This window comes from Pantherophis guttatus, chromosome 12, assembly GCF_059756535.1.
Source record: "Pantherophis guttatus breed Tessera chromosome 12, ASM5975653v1, whole genome shotgun sequence".
Lineage (NCBI taxonomy): Eukaryota > Metazoa > Chordata > Lepidosauria > Squamata > Colubridae > Pantherophis > Pantherophis guttatus.
In genome coordinates this window covers 8,214,703-8,231,584 of record NC_142074.1, presented here as the reverse complement: position 1 = coordinate 8,231,584, position 16,882 = coordinate 8,214,703, and the positions used below count along the sequence as shown (strand labels likewise).

Sequence of the window (16,882 nt, the reverse complement as noted above, 5' to 3'; positions counted from 1 at the left end):
TATTCTTCTTCCCTCCTCCCCTTCTTTTAATTTTCCTTCCTTCCTTTTCTCTATTCGTCTTCCCCCCTCCCCTTCTTTTAATTTTTTCTTCCTTCTTTTCTTTCTTCCTTCCTTTTCTCTATTCTTCTTCCCTCCTCCCCGTCTTTTAATTTTTCTTCCTTCCTTTTCTCTATTCGTCTTCCCTCCTCCTTCTTTTAATTTTTCCTTCCTTCCTTTCTTTCTTCCTTTTCTCTATTCTTCTTCCCTCCTCCCCTTCTTTTAATTTTTCCTTCCTTCCTTCTTTCCTTTCTTCCTTCCTTTTCTCTATTCTTCTTCCCTCCTCCCCTTCTTTTAATTTTTCCTTCCTTCCTTCCTTTCTTTTTTCTATTCTTCCCTCCTCCCCTTCTTTTAATTTTTCTTCCTTCCTTTTCTCTATTCATGTTCCCTCCTCCTTCTTTTAATTTTTCCTTCCTTCCTTTCTTTCTTCCTTTTCTCTATTCTTCTTCCCTCCTCCCCTTCTTTTAATTTTTCTTCCTTCCTTTTCTCTACTCGTCTTCCCTCCTCCCCTTCGTTTAATTTTTCCTTCCTTCCTTCCTTCCTTTTCTCTATTCTTCTTCCCTCCTCCCCGTCTTTTAATTTTTCTTCCTTCCTTTTCTCTATTCGTCTTCCCTCCTCCTTCTTTTAATTTTTCCTTCCTTCCTTTCTTTCTTCCTTTTCTCTATTCTTCTTCCCTCCTCCCCTTCTTTTAATTTTTCCTTCCTTCCTTCTTTCCTTTCTTCCTTCCTTTTCTCTATTCTTCTTCCCTCCTCCCCTTCTTTTAATTTTTCCTTCCTTCCTTCCTTTCTTTTTTCTATTCTTCCCTCCTCCCCTTCTTTTAATTTTTCTTCCTTCCTTTTCTCTATTCATGTTCCCTCCTCCTTCTTTTAATTTTTCCTTCCTTCCTTTCTTTCTTCCTTTTCTCTATTCTTCTTCCCTCCTCCCCTTCTTTTAATTTTTCTTCCTTCCTTTTCTCTACTCGTCTTCCCTCCTCCCCTTCGTTTAATTTTTCCTTCCTTCCTTTCTTCCTTTTCTCTATTCTTCTTCCCTCCTCCCCTTCTTTTAATTTTTCCTACCTTCCTTTCTTCCCCCTCCCTCCTTCCTTCTTCCCCTGTTCCTGTCTTCTGCAGGCAAGAGAAAACTGGACGGGCAGACTTCTTTGACTGAAGGCAACTGATACTGGAATGTTCTCCAATGTGCTATTGCAACCCTTTAAAGCTCACCATTGAGACTACTCATGCAAATGGCTCACCCTTCCCCCTTCCACTCAGACCAAGAAGAGTAGGAAGAAACATTTTCATCGTTCCACCAACCAGCTCTAAGAGTGTCCAGTTGGGCCTGGTCAGATTCAGGCTTCGCAGCACCAACTGGACCCTCCAAAAGGCTCTTCTGCCAGGCAGCCTGGCCTGAATTCTTGGCTTCCGTGTTGATGACCAGCTCACTGCTCTAGTTGTACATCTGAAGTGCCAGCCTTTGGGCTGGATTGTGGGACACCAAGGAGAAGATGCTGGACCTCAGTTTTCTGACCGAGGAAGAGTATAGCAAGCTGATGAGAGTGCTGCAGAGGGATGCAGAGCTCAAGAAAAAGGACAGCGATCGGATCAGGTAGGAAGAACTTCCTGGAAGTGGTCAAAGTATACATATGCACAGATATACAAGATTATGTTTCCCAGATGGTAGCAGAAGAGGGATTTCTGCTTTTGAGAAACCAGAGAATTTCTTCTCCCCCCCCCCCCCAGACTAGTATTTGTCAACCTTGGCAACTTTGAGATGGGTGGACTCCAACTCCCAGAATTCCTCAGCCAGCCATGATGGTGGGCTTACAGGCAGGGGTGGGTTCTACTTACCTTTACTACTGGTTTGCAGTGAGGCTGCGTGCGCGCTCTTCTGCACATGTGCAGAAGCGTTTTAATGACGTCAGGGTCGGTGGGTGGAGCCTTCCACCAGTTTTACTACCAGTTCTATAGAACCGGTGCGAACCGGGGGCAACCCACCACTGCTTACAGGTCTTTATAAGATGGAGTTTTGCGATTTGTTTCTTTGGCACATTTTCAATGAAAGACGCTTAAGAGATGCATGAAAGGAATATGTTCATCAAATGCCAAGCTATGGTACATGCTTTTCCTTTTTCTGTTTTTTCGCTCTTCCCTTCTGCTTAGGCGATTGCAAGATTCGCTGAAGGATGAAAAGAAGAAGAAGTTTGTGACGGGCGAATGGTTCCACGAAGCGAAGGCCCAGCGTTTCCGAGAAGATTTAGAAGGCTCAGATCTGCTGCGAGCTTCAATTAGGAAAAAAAACAGCCACTCTGACGGTGAGTGCAGAAGCATTTCGAGGACTAGACTAGCATTCAAATCACACTCAATCTGAGGTTCACATCCGCTCTTGCCTATTCTTAGAAACTTAGCTCAGACTTGCGTTTCTTTTTTTTTTTAATTGTTTAAATTTTTATTTTATTATATAAAATATAAAATGCAAAAAAAAAAGAGAAGAGAAAATAAGAAATTAAGGGCAGGAAAGGGAATGTGAAAAGGGGGTGTGGGATACAAGGGGGAAGAGGAAAAGAAAGAAAAGAGAGCATTAACTTCCAACTCTTCCTAGCTCAGTCCAAGATAAACAGCCTCCAGCCTCAACTTTTTGCTTTTACACACTAATATATAACTACCCATTTCTATAAAACCAAATCTTTCTGATCAACAAACCAAGATCAAAGTTTCATTTTTTTCTTCACAAGAATTGTGTTTCTGATTCAGCTCAAGGGGGAGATACTAGCCATGATTCCCATCATATTAGAGGACAGGTAGTCCTCAGCTTATGACCATTTGTTTAGAACTTTAGGGGCTGTTTGCAGGCACTGAAAAAGGTCACTTATAATGGTTTTTCCCATTTATGCCCATTGCAGCATCCCCGTGGTCACGTGATCACAATCCAGACACTTGGCAACTGACTTATATTTATGACCGTTGCAGTTCCCGGGGTCATGTGATTTCCTCTTGCGACTTTCTCATAAGACACGTCAATGGGGAAACCTGATTCACTTAACAACCATGTTACTAACTTAACAACTGCAGTGGTTCACTTGACAACTGTGGCAAGAAATGTTGTAAAATGGGGCACAATTCTCTTGCTTAGCAACCCAAATATAGGGCTCTGTCGTGTTTGTATGTTGAGAGCTATCTGCAAACAATGGCTCAGTTACTGTTCTGTAACCTGCTTACTAAGACTCTTGGCTAGAGTGGAAACTCAGCTATGACAAACCACTGCTAGGTTGCAGCCTACAGAACTTCTGAACCTCTCCATGAAGTCACCAAAAATTGAGCCTATCTTGAAATGGGGTGTTAAAATAAATAAAGAGCTTCTATGATCTAAGACAGGGGTTCTGATTTCTGATCTGTGAACCCTGCGGGGCCACAATGTCGTCACAAGAGGCCCACGAAGTCTTGAAGACATCTTATGATTTAAATCTTGAGTTAAGTCTTGGAGGTCCATGGCTATGGTCCGTGACCATGAAAGGTATTTAAATGGGGTCCATGGGGGGGAAAAAAGGTTGAGAACCACTAATCTAAGATGTTAATGGCCGGATGGGTTCATAAACTTTGACAATACTTGAGGCAGTTTACAGTAGTGGCCAAAATTGTGGAAACCTTTTGGGAGAAGTGTATTTTTGAGGTTTGATAATACCAGTTTTTTTGGGGGGGGGATGTCAAGATAATCATATTCTACTGCTGGAATGGTTGGGAATAGCCCAGACCTTCACCCAATTGAAAATCTATCGAGCTGACTAAAGAAACTTGTTAGTCAGAAGCGACCCAGCAATAAAACCCAGTTAATAGAAGCAATCCTTCAATCTTGGTTTCACGTTATAACAGCTGCAGAACTAAAAGACTTGGTTCACTCCACGGGAAGACGTTGTAAGGCCGTAATTCATGCTAAAGGTTACCCAACTATTAACTGACAAAAACTATTCAATTTACAAAAATTATACGACGATAATTTTTGTACATCTCGTTTTTTTCTACATGTTTCACTTTTCTTCTTTATACTGTAACTGCTATTCTAATAGCAAATCCTTCATAAAGGGTATTGCATTACATTCTTGATTAAATTATCTTTCCATTGATATATAATTTTATGGTACTACTCCAAAAAATATGGTGGTGTTATTAGCTAGTTTTAGAAAATACACTTTTCCCAAAAGGCTTCCACAATTTTGGCTGCTACTGTAGTTTCAGAGGAAAACAGCACAAAGCAAGGAGGTGCCTATGAAAGAAGGAGATGCCATTAGGCATGACTCAGAGCAAAGAACTGGAGACTTCCATTTTGTTTTTGAGATGCGGTGCAAAATCATGACCTACCGTGTTTGAATTCTCATCACTCCCTGCAGCAGCTCTACCAAAAGAAAACAACCCAGCGAAAGTTCTTTTGTAATTGTTGTTGTTGTTTTTTGGTTTCTTCTCTTCCTAAGATATATGCTTTCTGCTGAAACGCTACAGATTGTATGCCTTGTAAGAGGAAATAACGCCAGCGAAGGTTTGCCCTCCTTCCAATAAAAACATTTACATTTAGCATGGCAGAATAAATCCAGCTGGGCAGTTTTACAAAGTCCTTGGTTAAATCTCTTGCCAAGAAGACTTTGGCTCTGGATTACTAGGGGAGTTGCTTGCCCTGATCAGGTTAAGAAACCTGATTAAGTTTTGCCCCACATGCTATGTTGAGCAGCCTGTTTTTAGGGAAAGGAGACAGGCATGATTTAAAGATGGATAGTGACCATCATTGAAGGGATCTGAAGTCAGAAGAAATGTCTTCTCTTCTTGTGGGACTTTCTGCTTTTTGGTCTGTTTTCTTTTAAATCTACCGTGTTTCCCCGAAAATAAGACCCTGTCTTATATTTTTTTGAACCCCGAAATAAGTGCTTGGCCTTATTTTCGGGGAGGTCTTATTATTTTGGGGCACGTGGAGCAAGATGGGGCTCCTCTTGCAGTCTTACCTGATTTCCAGCTCTGCGTTTAAATATTTTCAGGGAGGGCTTATTTTGGGGGGGAGGCTTATTTTAGCGCATGTGCTCAAAAGCCCAATTGGACTTATTATCAGGGGATGTCTTATTTTCAGGGAAACAGGGTACATGGCAGGGGTGAAATGCTCCCGGTTCGGACCGGCTCGGGCGAGTAGGTAGCGATGACGGCGGGCAGTTCGGAGAACCGGTAGCAAAAATCCCTGCCCCCGCCCCCCCATGCCCAGCTGAGCCGCACGATCATCAGAGACTTTTTTTCTTTTAAATGGCTCTGACGAGCCAAGCTCTGACGATCCCAGCTGAGTTGCCTGATCGGCAGAGGGTTTTTTAAAAACCCTCTGACAATCAGGCAACTCAGCTGGGATCGTCAGAGCCTTTTGAAAGCATTTTTAACATAGTTTTACATGTAAAAAATGGTTTTAAAAGTAAAAAAAAATTGGCCACGCCCACCCAGTCACATTACCCCCACCACCAAGCCACGCCCACAGAACCGGTAGTAACAAATTTTAGATTTCACCACTGGTACATGGTCTCTCATAAAATGCAGGAAAGCTAAATCTATATGCTTTCTGTTTTTCAGTTTCTTTGACCTTATTCCCCCCAAGGCTGTCATAATTTTTCTCCCTTTGTCTATCTAGAATATCTTTCCAACAACCCTAACAAAGGACTGAAAGATACAGATTGAATTGATCATAAATTGGCCTTGACTAAAACACAGCTGGCTAAATTCACACAGGATCTAGGCCTAAGCCATAAAAATATGTTCTGAAAATCTAGGGGTAAAATTCGCTTACCAACTGTTTCACCAAGCAACAAAAATGTTGGGCTCTATTGTGGTTGTAAGTTGGGGACTGCCTGAATTCAATTTTGATGCCACCCGACCAGTGGTGAAATCCAAATTTTTTTACTACCAGTTCTGTGGGTGTGGCTTGGTGGGCATGGCAGGGGAAGGATACTGCAAAATCCCCATTCCCTCCCCACTCCTGGTGGAAGAATATTGCAAAATCCCCATTCCCTCCCCACTCCTGGGGGACGGATACTGCAAAATCCCCATTCCCTTCCCCACTCCTGGTGGAAGGATACTGCAAAATCCCCATTCCCTCCCCACTCCTGGGGGAAGCATACTGCAAAATCCCCATTCCCTCCCCATTTCAGTGAAAGGATACTGCAAAATCTCCATTCCCACCCCACTCTGGGGTATTTGCCGGTTCTCCAAACTGCTCAAAATTTCCGCTACCGGTTCTCCAGAACCTGTGAGAACCTGCTGGATTTCACCCCTGCACCCGACTCTGATCATTTTACTTGGTGTCACTTTTAAATTTGGGGAGGATTGAGATCTGGCTCACCTCTGAAAGTAGCATGAAGCCATTGGATTTAACAACCACTTCTCTGTTCTAGAATTTCCTGAAGCAAAGACTTGAAGTTTTAAGTGAAATATAAAATTAAGTTGGCAACATAATGGTTTGATAGATAAACAAGAATCAGTTAATATGAAATTAAAACAGCAAATGGAGCTACTGTAACTGCTAGACCAATTCTAACTCTATCAAGGGTAGCTGATCCTCAGTTTACAACCATATGTAGAGTTGGTGCACATTTGAGCTTTATCGAGAAACTTATAGATTTGTCTAAGTTCATTTCATATATTAAATAATATAATGCAAATAACCATTGCTTTTTGCTGGTTGGTTGGTTGGCTGTCTGGCTCCATTTTATTGGTGATATCTGGGTTAGAACTCAATTGACACATCCAACTTTTGCATTTGACAATGTTGCCTTAATTTTGACATGGCATTTGAATAGAAAATAAAATGCCATATCAACCTGAATTTGTTTGAGCTTGTATAACTCTGAAGTTCTTGTGTTTATCAGGCTTCTGTTTTCAACCAGATAGTAAATTGGTGAAGAGATTATAACTTTTAAAAAGGTGGACCTTTAACCAAACAAAGAACCCAGCCAGCGAAACAGGTTGGACAACTGTTGAGTTCAGAATGTTATTTATATGAACACCAAAGTTTCTCCTTCCGAGTCATTGTTTTCTTAGCTTTTATTGAAAACCACCTTTTAAATTTTGTTAAGGCTCAAGAACAGCTTTCCATATAATTCAGATAGACAACTTCCAGTAAAGAGAAACCCCTAAAACAAATTGCTTGAATGTTAAGATGATTAGATGAGATGGAGAATTTTTTGTTTTGAAGTACTGTATTCCTTAGGAGAAAAGTTGCAGTAAAGATGGAATGTTATGAATTGTTATGAATTGAATGGCATGAACGAGTTTAAACAAGTTACTCTTATTCTTGTTCTTTTGTCTTAAATTTACAAAAGAAGGATGCCTGCATGGGTCTCTCTTCCTACTTAAGACATTCTAAGGTGATCTTGCCAGACGGGCCCAGAATTGGGAGGATCTTGATCAGAGATCAGTGTTTCTCAACATCAGCAACTTTTAAGCTGAACTAAGGAGAAATTTCCTAATGTTGAGAACAATCAGTGGGACAGTTTACCTTCAGAAGTCGTGGGTGTTCCATCACTGGAGATTTTCCAGAAAAGATTGGAAAACTGACTGAGATGCTATAGTGTCTTCTGCTCAAGCAGGGGTTTGGACTAGAAGATCTCCCAGGTCCTTCAACCATGTTGCTCCATGTTCTATTGCACCCTATCTTGCCACCTGGCCATGTGATCATTGAAATGAACCTTCCCTTGGCAGTTCAGTCCTAACAGATGAGTTCGAAACTCCAAGGTTTCATTTACCCCCATCCAGGCAGTTTCACTCTTTGCACGCTCTCTGCACAATTTACCTGGCCTGCATTATTTTCCTTTCGACTAGCAGAGTAAAAAAAAAAATTGGATTGTGTTCTTCTCTGCCAGGGCAAACAAGCACAGCCCATCTCCTTTTATGAGCCCTTACTCAGTCACCTCCTCTGTTTGCCAAGTTCAAATGATTTGGGTTCCAAACAGGAAGTTGCTGGCTTCATATCCTGCTCTCCTGTTGACAGACTCAGTTCTGCCTTGTTTAGTTTTGATCTGGGATTGGTTAGTTGGAAAGAAAAAGCCAAACTGGATCTCCAGGTAGGGCTTACCGTAAATACGTGTTGAGTTTTGATAGAGTTTGTTTGTTGTCAACCTCCTACCCATTGCCCATTTTCTCTTGCGCTACATGTGCTAAAGTTCTCACATGTTGCTATGGCCCTGTCAACTCTGGCTAGCTTTAAATAGCCAAACATAATCAGCATTTGTAGGGACCGGGGAGAATTTCCAATTATGGGAAGATGATAGATATACTTAAAGTTTTGCTTGCTCAGTGCAGAGAAACCAAACACAGATCTATAGATTTTAACCGCCATGTTTCTTCTGTTTGTTGAATTTCTGCAACATGAATTCTGGGGATTTTTTAATTAAAAGGGTCAGAATAGAACAAAAAAACTTGCAAAATCGGCAAAAACATTTTAAGGAAAAGAAACATTGGATCTATGCATATAAACACAGGCAATCCTACAAAAATAAACATTTTAAACATCCGGGTTCATTCAATCTTTTTTGTCAAAGACAGCTTTCATATAATGGTTACATTTTAGGAAAACCATTCAAAAATAGCTATTATGATTTAAGAGAGGAGTGTCTCTCTTAAATCATAATAGCTGGCTGGGGAATTCTGGGACTTGAAGTCCACAAGTCTTAAAGTCGCCAAGGTTTAAAGGAATCATTGCTGAAGTTTCTTTTTTTGTCAAGTCAGCTTTTCAGCCAAAACAGGTTTGCCAAAGCAAGAATTTTTTTTACTGTTCTAGTGTTTTATGGTACAAGGCCTGTCTACTAACAACTTAGCCTGGCTCCAAATTTTTCTCTGCATCACTTTATGCATAGGCAGATGGATGGATGCAAATATAATTTGCATTTGCTATTAGGCAATATGGACAATAAACTAACAGCGTGATTCATTCTGAAAAAAGTACTTTGCTCAGTTCTTGGAAAACTTTCAGTGAGGCGTCGCCCCCAAAGCTGTTGATATGTACCAAATGACCTGCAACACTGGCAGTTCCGTTTTGGAAGATTGCAATTCATTTTGGTGCAATTTCACTGGAGCGTAATCCAGCCTTTAGGTCAAGGCCTGGTGGCTTGTTGAAATAACTTGAATGGGAATTTTTCCAGCAATGATGATGATGATGATATTATGACAATGAAGAGATGATGATATGATGATAGTGTGCTGGTGATAATATGATGATGATATGATAATAACATGGTGATGAAGTTATGATGGTGATGATGATATCACAATGATGAGAAGGAGAAGGAGAAGAGAAGGGGGGGAGGAGGAGGAGGAGGAGGAGGAGGAAGAGGAAGAGGAAGAACAAGGAGGAGGAGGAGGAGATGGAGATGTCAAAAGGATGATACAGAATATGAATGATGAGGGGAAAGTGAGTTTCTAGTGTTCTGAAATTAGGACTTTGGCCAAGCTCTCCCTCTCATCTCAAGGTCCAGCATGGTGTAATGCTAAAAGTGGTAGAGTAGGAACAGAGAGACCTAAGACCTTCTCCCCATCCCCTCATCATCATCAGCCTATCTCATAGGATGACCTTACAAGGTAAAAAGTCACAGTGTATATTATCTGAAGCTTTGGAATGAAAAGGCAAAATAAAAAGCAAAAATAAACTGGAAACAGTATGCTAGCATTGTGTACTTGCATCCTGGTGACACACACCTGTTGTCATTTGCACACCCATCTCTCAGCCCCATGAGTGCTTTCAGCCCCATGCTACTTTCTGGCATGATGAGACTCATTTCCTGGAAGAAGAAGAAAAAAACACGATTCCAATCACTGTCAACTCAAGAACCTTTCAACCCTGCTGAATTACCTTGGCATGACTGATAGGTTGCCAGTAATAATTGCACCTTGTCCTATTCTAGGGAGGGCAAAGAGATCTCCAAATGTAGCACTTTTAGAAAACAGATGAAATATGATTGGCTTTTCTTAACAGGCACAGATAATGAATTCATTCCCCAAATCGTGGAAGGTGGACAGGCGGTGTTGCCGACAGATGTAGCTGTTTTGCCTTCGCCTCTCTCAGAAGAAGGAAGGTAATTCTTAAATGCATGTAGAAAGCACAAACCCAACAGTGTGCTTGTCGCTTAGTTGTGAACTTATTATTATTAATAGATGACATTTATATCTTGTTTTTTGTCCAAGCACAGCCTTTGTTTTTTAGGATGAGCGTAGGCAAAACATAGGAGCTTCAGATGAAATTTGAGGGCAAAATCTAGATGAAGCCGAGGAAAAGTAATTGGAGATAGGGTGGGTCAGTGGGCTTAGGAAGGAAAAAAAGAAGTGTGACAGCATAATGGTTTTTATTGTGGCACCTGCCTTATGGAACAGCCTTTCCTGCTGAGACTTGGACAGCTGAAACTCTGCTGGTGTTCTAGAACAGAGGTCTCCAACCTTGGCAACTTTAAGACTTGTGGACTTCAACTCCCAGAATTTCTCAGACAGCTTTGCTGCCTGAGGAATTTTGGGAGTTGAAGTCCACAAGTCTTAAAGTTGCCAAAGTTGGAGACCCTGTTCTAGAAGGCCTTATTTTTTTCCCAAGCTTTGGGACCGCGGTGTTAATGGAACCTGGTATGTCAGTGTATTTGCTTTCTGCTGTTGAAGGCTTCTTGGTTTCAAAGTGTTGGAAAATGTTTAGGATTGTCTTGACTAGGTTTTTCATCCATTGTTGCGTTTACTGTGTTTTTATATTTTCCTGTTTCTGTAATTTTCTGTTCTCCACTGGCAATCAAATGCAACATGCAACCTTTAAAGGAGAATATGTGTACCTCAGGGTTGAAATAAAGGGTCCTTGGTGCTCTCTGAACTTGCTTGTTTTCTTGCAAATGTTTCATTACCCAAATTAGATAGCAGCATCCTTTCTTTCATCCTTTCCCAACACCAAGAATTATCTTGGTTAAGATGGGTGGCTATATTGATGTCCTTCACCCATCCATCCAACCACCCATCTTGGGAGCATTCATGGGATATGGGGAAGCATGGGGAAAACTGCAGAATTGTGTTAGGCACAAGGAGACCTTCGGCCTAAGTCAGGAGAATAGTTTGGGGGCAAGAGAAGAATAGGAAATGAAAGCAAGATCATAGTGAGCTTTCGGCAATGCGAGCAAAGCTTTTGCAGTGAGGAATGCAGACTCAGCATGGGGAGTAAAGGAGGAAGATGCTCTGCTTATGTGATTTAGGGGCTCTAAGAACTCAGTTGCAAACTTAGAGGCTGCATTACATGGTGATTGATTTTAACCTTGGTCTGGTTAACATTAGGTTCCCTGTATTGAGCAAATCCAGAAAATCCAGTCCTTCACCATCCTAGCTCAGGGTGCTGCAGGAATGCAGTTGTTTGTCTGTTTATACTAAAGCAGAGTTATTTTAAAACCTTTTGCAGGAATTGCCAAGATATCTTTATCCTGTTAAGGTCTGGCAACATATCAAGCCGTGTTTGTTTGTTTTTTCCAAATGTGATTCAGCAAAAGGCTTTTGTTTTGATTGCTTCTTTCAAAGTGGAGGGTGGGAGAGTCTGTTTTGGCACTGCTGGTGTTAGGCTATCAAGAAAGGGGGCATTTTGCATTTAACCACCAGTGGAAATGGGTTCCTTTTGTATTTTAATTTTTAATTGTGCTTCTCTTCCGGACTTTTCCCAGTGAGGTCATTGAAGTCCGTTGCACAACCAAGTTTGAAATCTAGAGACTGAGCAAGAAGTAAAACCTGCCCTGTTAAAGCTTCATTGCAAGAACAGGCACTATTTGTTCTTTAAACTGGCAGGTAAACCACAGCTGTCAATTCCGGTAGTGGTTTTGTTGACTGCAAAAGAAAGCTTGCAAAGCCAGAAGCTAAGAGAAAGGTTAATCATGAATCTTTCCAGTTGAAATGCTGGAGCCGTTTGCTAGATTATTTATCCAGGAACAGAATGCCTTTCTGCTTCAAAGCAGTTCATTTGCCAATAAACTAGAAGATGGAAAAAAAAAAAACCTGAGCATTTTGCAATTCAATACATTAAACATATAGATTTATTTTTGGATCAGACACTGGTTTAAATTGGGCTGACGTCTGGAGCACTTGGATTCTCCAATATTAAATTAGATTTCTCACTTATTACGGGAAACTTTCTCAAGATGTTTGCATCTTGCAGCTGCATCTTACAATTCCAACCCCACTTTGCTTCAGTAGAACTGTTTTAATAAACCAGCATTAGTTAAGTCCTCAGCCAACAACACATCATCGTCTATACACCACTAAAGCAAGTGTACACAACAGACGTAAGTTAAAGCAAACAGCCATCATTGTTGATCCTTGCCTGAGTCATGCCCATATACGTATGAACAAGCAGATGTGGGGGGAAAAATGTGCGGTTGCAATGATATAAAATAGCCTTTTCCACTTTAGAAATTACAGAGTTCTTGCTTATCTGTAAGAACAGTGGGAGGAAACCATGAGATATAGCAACATGAGACAGCCTGTGTCCAGAAGCAACATCCTTTCTCTTGTCTCTCAGGTTTTGGGTCTTCTGATAAAGTGCCCTTCTGTCTCTGCAGGTTGTATGAACCTGGTTCGAATTCTGAAGAAGGACAACTACTCAAGTCAAAGCCAAGAGTGAAACTTACAGCCCGACCCTCGTCTTTAGAAAAGGTAGTAGAACCCAAGGAAGTAGCATGGAACTTGATCTCAACAAACTGAGGTCTTTTTAGACATGTCCTCCCTCTGAATCTTAAACACATAGAGAGGAAATGGATAAGAGAGAATCCCACCTTACTCAGTGGAAGCCTGAAACAAATCACAGACATCAGAATACAGAATATTAGAGTTGGAAGGAACCTAGGAGATTTTTTAATCCAACCCCTTCCTCTAGCAGGAAACTCTATCCCATTCTGGGCAAAGGGCTGTCCAACCTCTTCTTAAAAATCTCCAGTGTTGGAGCACCCACTATTTCCAGAGGCAAGCTGTTCAATTGTTGTCATTGTCACCAACTTTATGGATGCAGATTTTCATGACATCAGGAAACCTACCAAAACTGGGATTTTTGACAGTTTGGACCTACCTATAGTTTGTGTGGAAGGGTGCATTGAAAAATCCTTTCATCCTTCTGCTAAATCTACTGAATGGAAGCTAAGATGAGATGGTGGGCACGTGTTCCCTTCATGCATTCAATTCCCAAGTAGCGGGGACATCTAAAAGGAACTCTCCATTCTCCGTTTTGTCATCCCTACCATTAAGGTTTAGTAGTTTTGTCCTTGGTGACCCCATAAAATTCTAATAAACCAACAGCCTTTCTGTTTTGGTCACAAAATCTAATTTTATTTTTTTTCCCATTTCCTTCAGAAATCCAGTGTAGAAGATGTATCTCCAGCAGACAGTGGGGTTGTGGTCAGTCCATTTGTGGCTACAAGGGAAAACTCAGAAGTTGGTAAGGAAACCAAGCATGGCCTACAAATCACGTTTTAAAAACTTCAGCTCAAGGAACGAGGCTTTCCATAAAGTATAATGCAACACATTCTCACAGGGAGAGAATATGGCTAACTTTATTTCAGGGCAAGAGCCCCTCCCCTCACCCCTTTTAAATGTTATTTTTAATGGTTGGAGACCTCAAAAGAATAGGGCACAAGTATTATTGCCCAAGTAAACAAGGACAGTTTTTGTTCGTTGCAAGTGTGCATTTAGAGTTTCCTTGTTACTTTAAATCAGAGGTCTTCAAATTTGGCAGATTTAAGACTTGTGGACTTCAACTCCCAGAATTCTCCAGCCAGCTAGTCTTAAAGCTGCCAAGTTTGAAGACCTCTGATTTAAATATATCCTAAAACTATGCATCAATTTATTTCTTCTATTTTTCAGCTGAAAATAAATGTTCACTACTAATGTTTAGCAATTTGCCACCCAATTTCAGAGGTATTGATCTCAGATGAAGGATGGGAGGCTGACACCCAAATTGGATCTAAGGGACAATATCAAATCAACGGATTTGTTGCCCCCTGCTGCAAGTGAAAAATGAACAGGATAAACTTCGTGTTTCTGATCAGCTGAATATTTTAAGGAGGATGATGGTGATTTGAAATGGACACCTACCTTATACTGTTTCCTTCTGTCTTATTTCCATTCTATTCCAGATTAAGCGGACCTGCCATTTTTCAGCAAGGTTCAAACTGAGCAAGAATTTAGTCGATAAATGAAACCATAAACTAGACCAGAGATTAGCCCACTAAAAAAAATCTTCTATTTTCAAGTTTCTCTTCTCTTTTGTTTGAACAGAATGCTTTTTTTGGCTTTGTTAAACCATGGTTTCCTCTTCCACTTTAACTGGGAAACTATGATTTGCTATCTAACTGCAGACTATAGTGGTTATCCAGTCAGATCTTTGAGATGTCTCCACTCGGTTGTGACAACCTGGTGGACTCATCTGGATGTGGTGGCTGATAAGACCTGGATTACAAGCAATATTGGACAGATTATCCCATCATTTACATTAATAGCCACACCATTTTTATGTGGAGGAGCTCTTGAAAATTTAAAAATAGCCCAACGTACAATGCCCCTTGCCAGAATGAATATCCTGAGGCCTATCTGAGATTACCAGATGTGGTCCCAGCCATAGTACTATGTCTCCTTTGGTGATATAAGCAATAATTCATTTTAGATGGAGAAGTACCAGTGGTGGATTTTTTTACTACCGGTTCTGTGGGCGTGGCTTGGTGGGTATGGTGTGGCTTGGTGGGCATGGCTTGGTAGGTGTGGCAGGGGAAGGATACTGCAAAATCTCCATTCCCTCCCCACTCCAGGAGAAGGATACTGCAAAATCCCCATTCCCTTCCCACTCCTGAGGGAAGGATATTGCAAAATCTCCATTTCCACCCCACTCCGGGGCCAGCCAGAGGTGGCATTTGCCGGTTCTCCGAACTACTGAAAATTTCTGCTACCGGTTCTCCAGGACCTGTCAGAACCTGTTGAATAGCACCCCTGATGGGTACCATGTTTGCTGAATACTTATCACTGGAGAACATCTAGGAGTTTCCCCATAATGATGGTGTCCAGATATGTTAGTCTTCAACTTCTAAAATTCCCACTGTTCTGGGAAGTGATGGGTAGTCCAATGCATGTGGAGGACCCATATCTGAACTAACAGGTGTGTGAACTCAGGTCTTTCACTACAGTTCCGGAGAGTCATTCATTTTCTTTCTTTTGTGTTTTCCCCATAGGGTTTGAACTCTCACCAGGTAGCTCCACCGAGCTTCTTGATGAGTTCTCTTACTCAGTGGGAGATTATGTTCCTAAAGTTGCAGAAGATATCCCTGATGGTGTTAAAGAACTCGGAGGATTTCAACCAGCTCTGCAAAGAGAAGTCAACCCACCTAGCAGAATACCAGTTAACAGAAAATCAAGCAAACCATTATTCTCTCCCAACTTCACCAACAGTGACGGAGCTAAAAAATCTGGGCTGGGTTTAGAGAAGACACAAGTCTTGAAGAGTTTCAAATTTCCACCTGTAGGAGAGGAAAACAGTCCTCCACTGAATCCGGATGCCAATCGCATTATCATTTCATCAGTCAATACCAAGGATGACGAAATTGGTGTCGACCATGCACACTTCAAGAACTTGAAAAACTTTTGGGAGAAAGGAGGTGAGTCTCTCTTGGCTAACGATACAGTGGAAAAATCAGTGGAAAAAGCCAACCCCATAGAGGTCAATGGAAGGCCATCCAGACTGAACCGATCTCTGTCAGCCCAGCCCAATCAAGATCAGACCAGTGATGACAAGCTTAGTTCCAACATGAACACTAAAATCAGAATCGTCTACAACAGATCAGTGACCTTGTCTTCCAGTGAAGATGAGCCTGTTTATACCAGCCCACCAAGGAAAGGATCAGGCTCCAACATCCCCAGATCGTCCTATGACAGACGCAAAGGCTCAATGGGAAGTCGGAACCATCTAAGTGAGGGTAATGGGAGACAGTCTTCAGTGGAAGAAGAAAGAAAAGTCCATCGTTCCACCAAGAGATCGAAATTACCTGTTTGGGTACCTTCGGTCAAAATAGAGACACCCATCAAAGGACAGACAGGGATCATTTATGAGCCAGAGATTCCTGCTGCTGAGTTTGTCATGATCGAAGAAAACAAACGCAAGATGGATTCCTTGGCAGGAAGGGTTCAGATCTTGATTGAGTCCGTACCATCAGAGGAGATGGATCCAGGGGATGATGTTGTAGGAAGGCGTCCTGATTTGGACAATCTGGAAACGAATGAGATCCTGCATGAAGTTGAACTCTGTAGTTTTATGGAGGACCTTCCAGAAAATGAAGTGGATGATGAAAATCAAGATACTCAAGAAGTGGATAATTACGTGCCTTCAGGTACTGACGTTTCCTAGTTAAATAAAATAATAGCATTGGCTAGTAGATTTATAGACACACACAAAGATATAGAAGTACACAAAGCCATCCACACATACATAGAACGATTCATACATTATGCAATTATTTATCTACTCAATAACATGTTTTTCCTTGTTTAAACCATTTGATATTCAGAGCTTTATGCATTCCCTCATTATTTGGAGTCGACCCCTTACAATTCCAAAAAAAATGGTTACCAAATTGCAATGCTTTTTATATGGCAGAAATGAAAATTGTTAACTATATGACTGGAAAAGAATGGTAGCAACCAGTGGTGGGTTGCCCCCGGTTAGCCCCGGTTCTATAGAACCGGTAGTAAAACTGGCAGGAGGCTCCGCCCACCAACCCAACGTCATCAGAACACTTCTGTGCATGCGCAGTAGAACGCACGCACATGTGAGCAAAGCAAGCGCACGCGCACGGCCCCGTTGCAAACCGGTAGTAAAGGTA

The 16,882-nt window shown here is 41.5% G+C and overlaps 1 protein-coding gene across 6 annotated transcripts in view; it reads left to right on the top strand.

Moving 5' to 3' along the window:
• LOC117675947 (synaptotagmin-like protein 2) overlaps positions 1–16,882 on the top strand; it is a 54,554-nt gene that overhangs the window by 23,440 nt on the left and 14,232 nt on the right. For 4 of the 6 annotated variants that reach the window (XM_087877584.1, XM_034435017.3, XM_060692075.2 and 1 more), the window contains exons 2-7: positions 1,146–1,620; positions 2,175–2,326; positions 9,997–10,096; positions 12,587–12,680; positions 13,371–13,455; positions 15,239–16,390. In XM_087877584.1, coding sequence (XP_087733710.1) covers positions 1,520–1,620; positions 2,175–2,326; positions 9,997–10,096; positions 12,587–12,680; positions 13,371–13,455; positions 15,239–16,390 — 1,684 coding nt within the window. In that variant the 5' untranslated portion in view covers positions 1,146–1,519. Of the gene's footprint in view, positions 1–1,145; positions 1,621–2,174; positions 2,327–9,290; positions 9,603–9,996; positions 10,097–12,586; positions 12,681–13,370; positions 13,456–15,238; positions 16,391–16,882 lie in introns of those variants that run through there. The other 2 variants (XM_087877586.1, XM_087877585.1) reach the window with 1 other exon arrangement.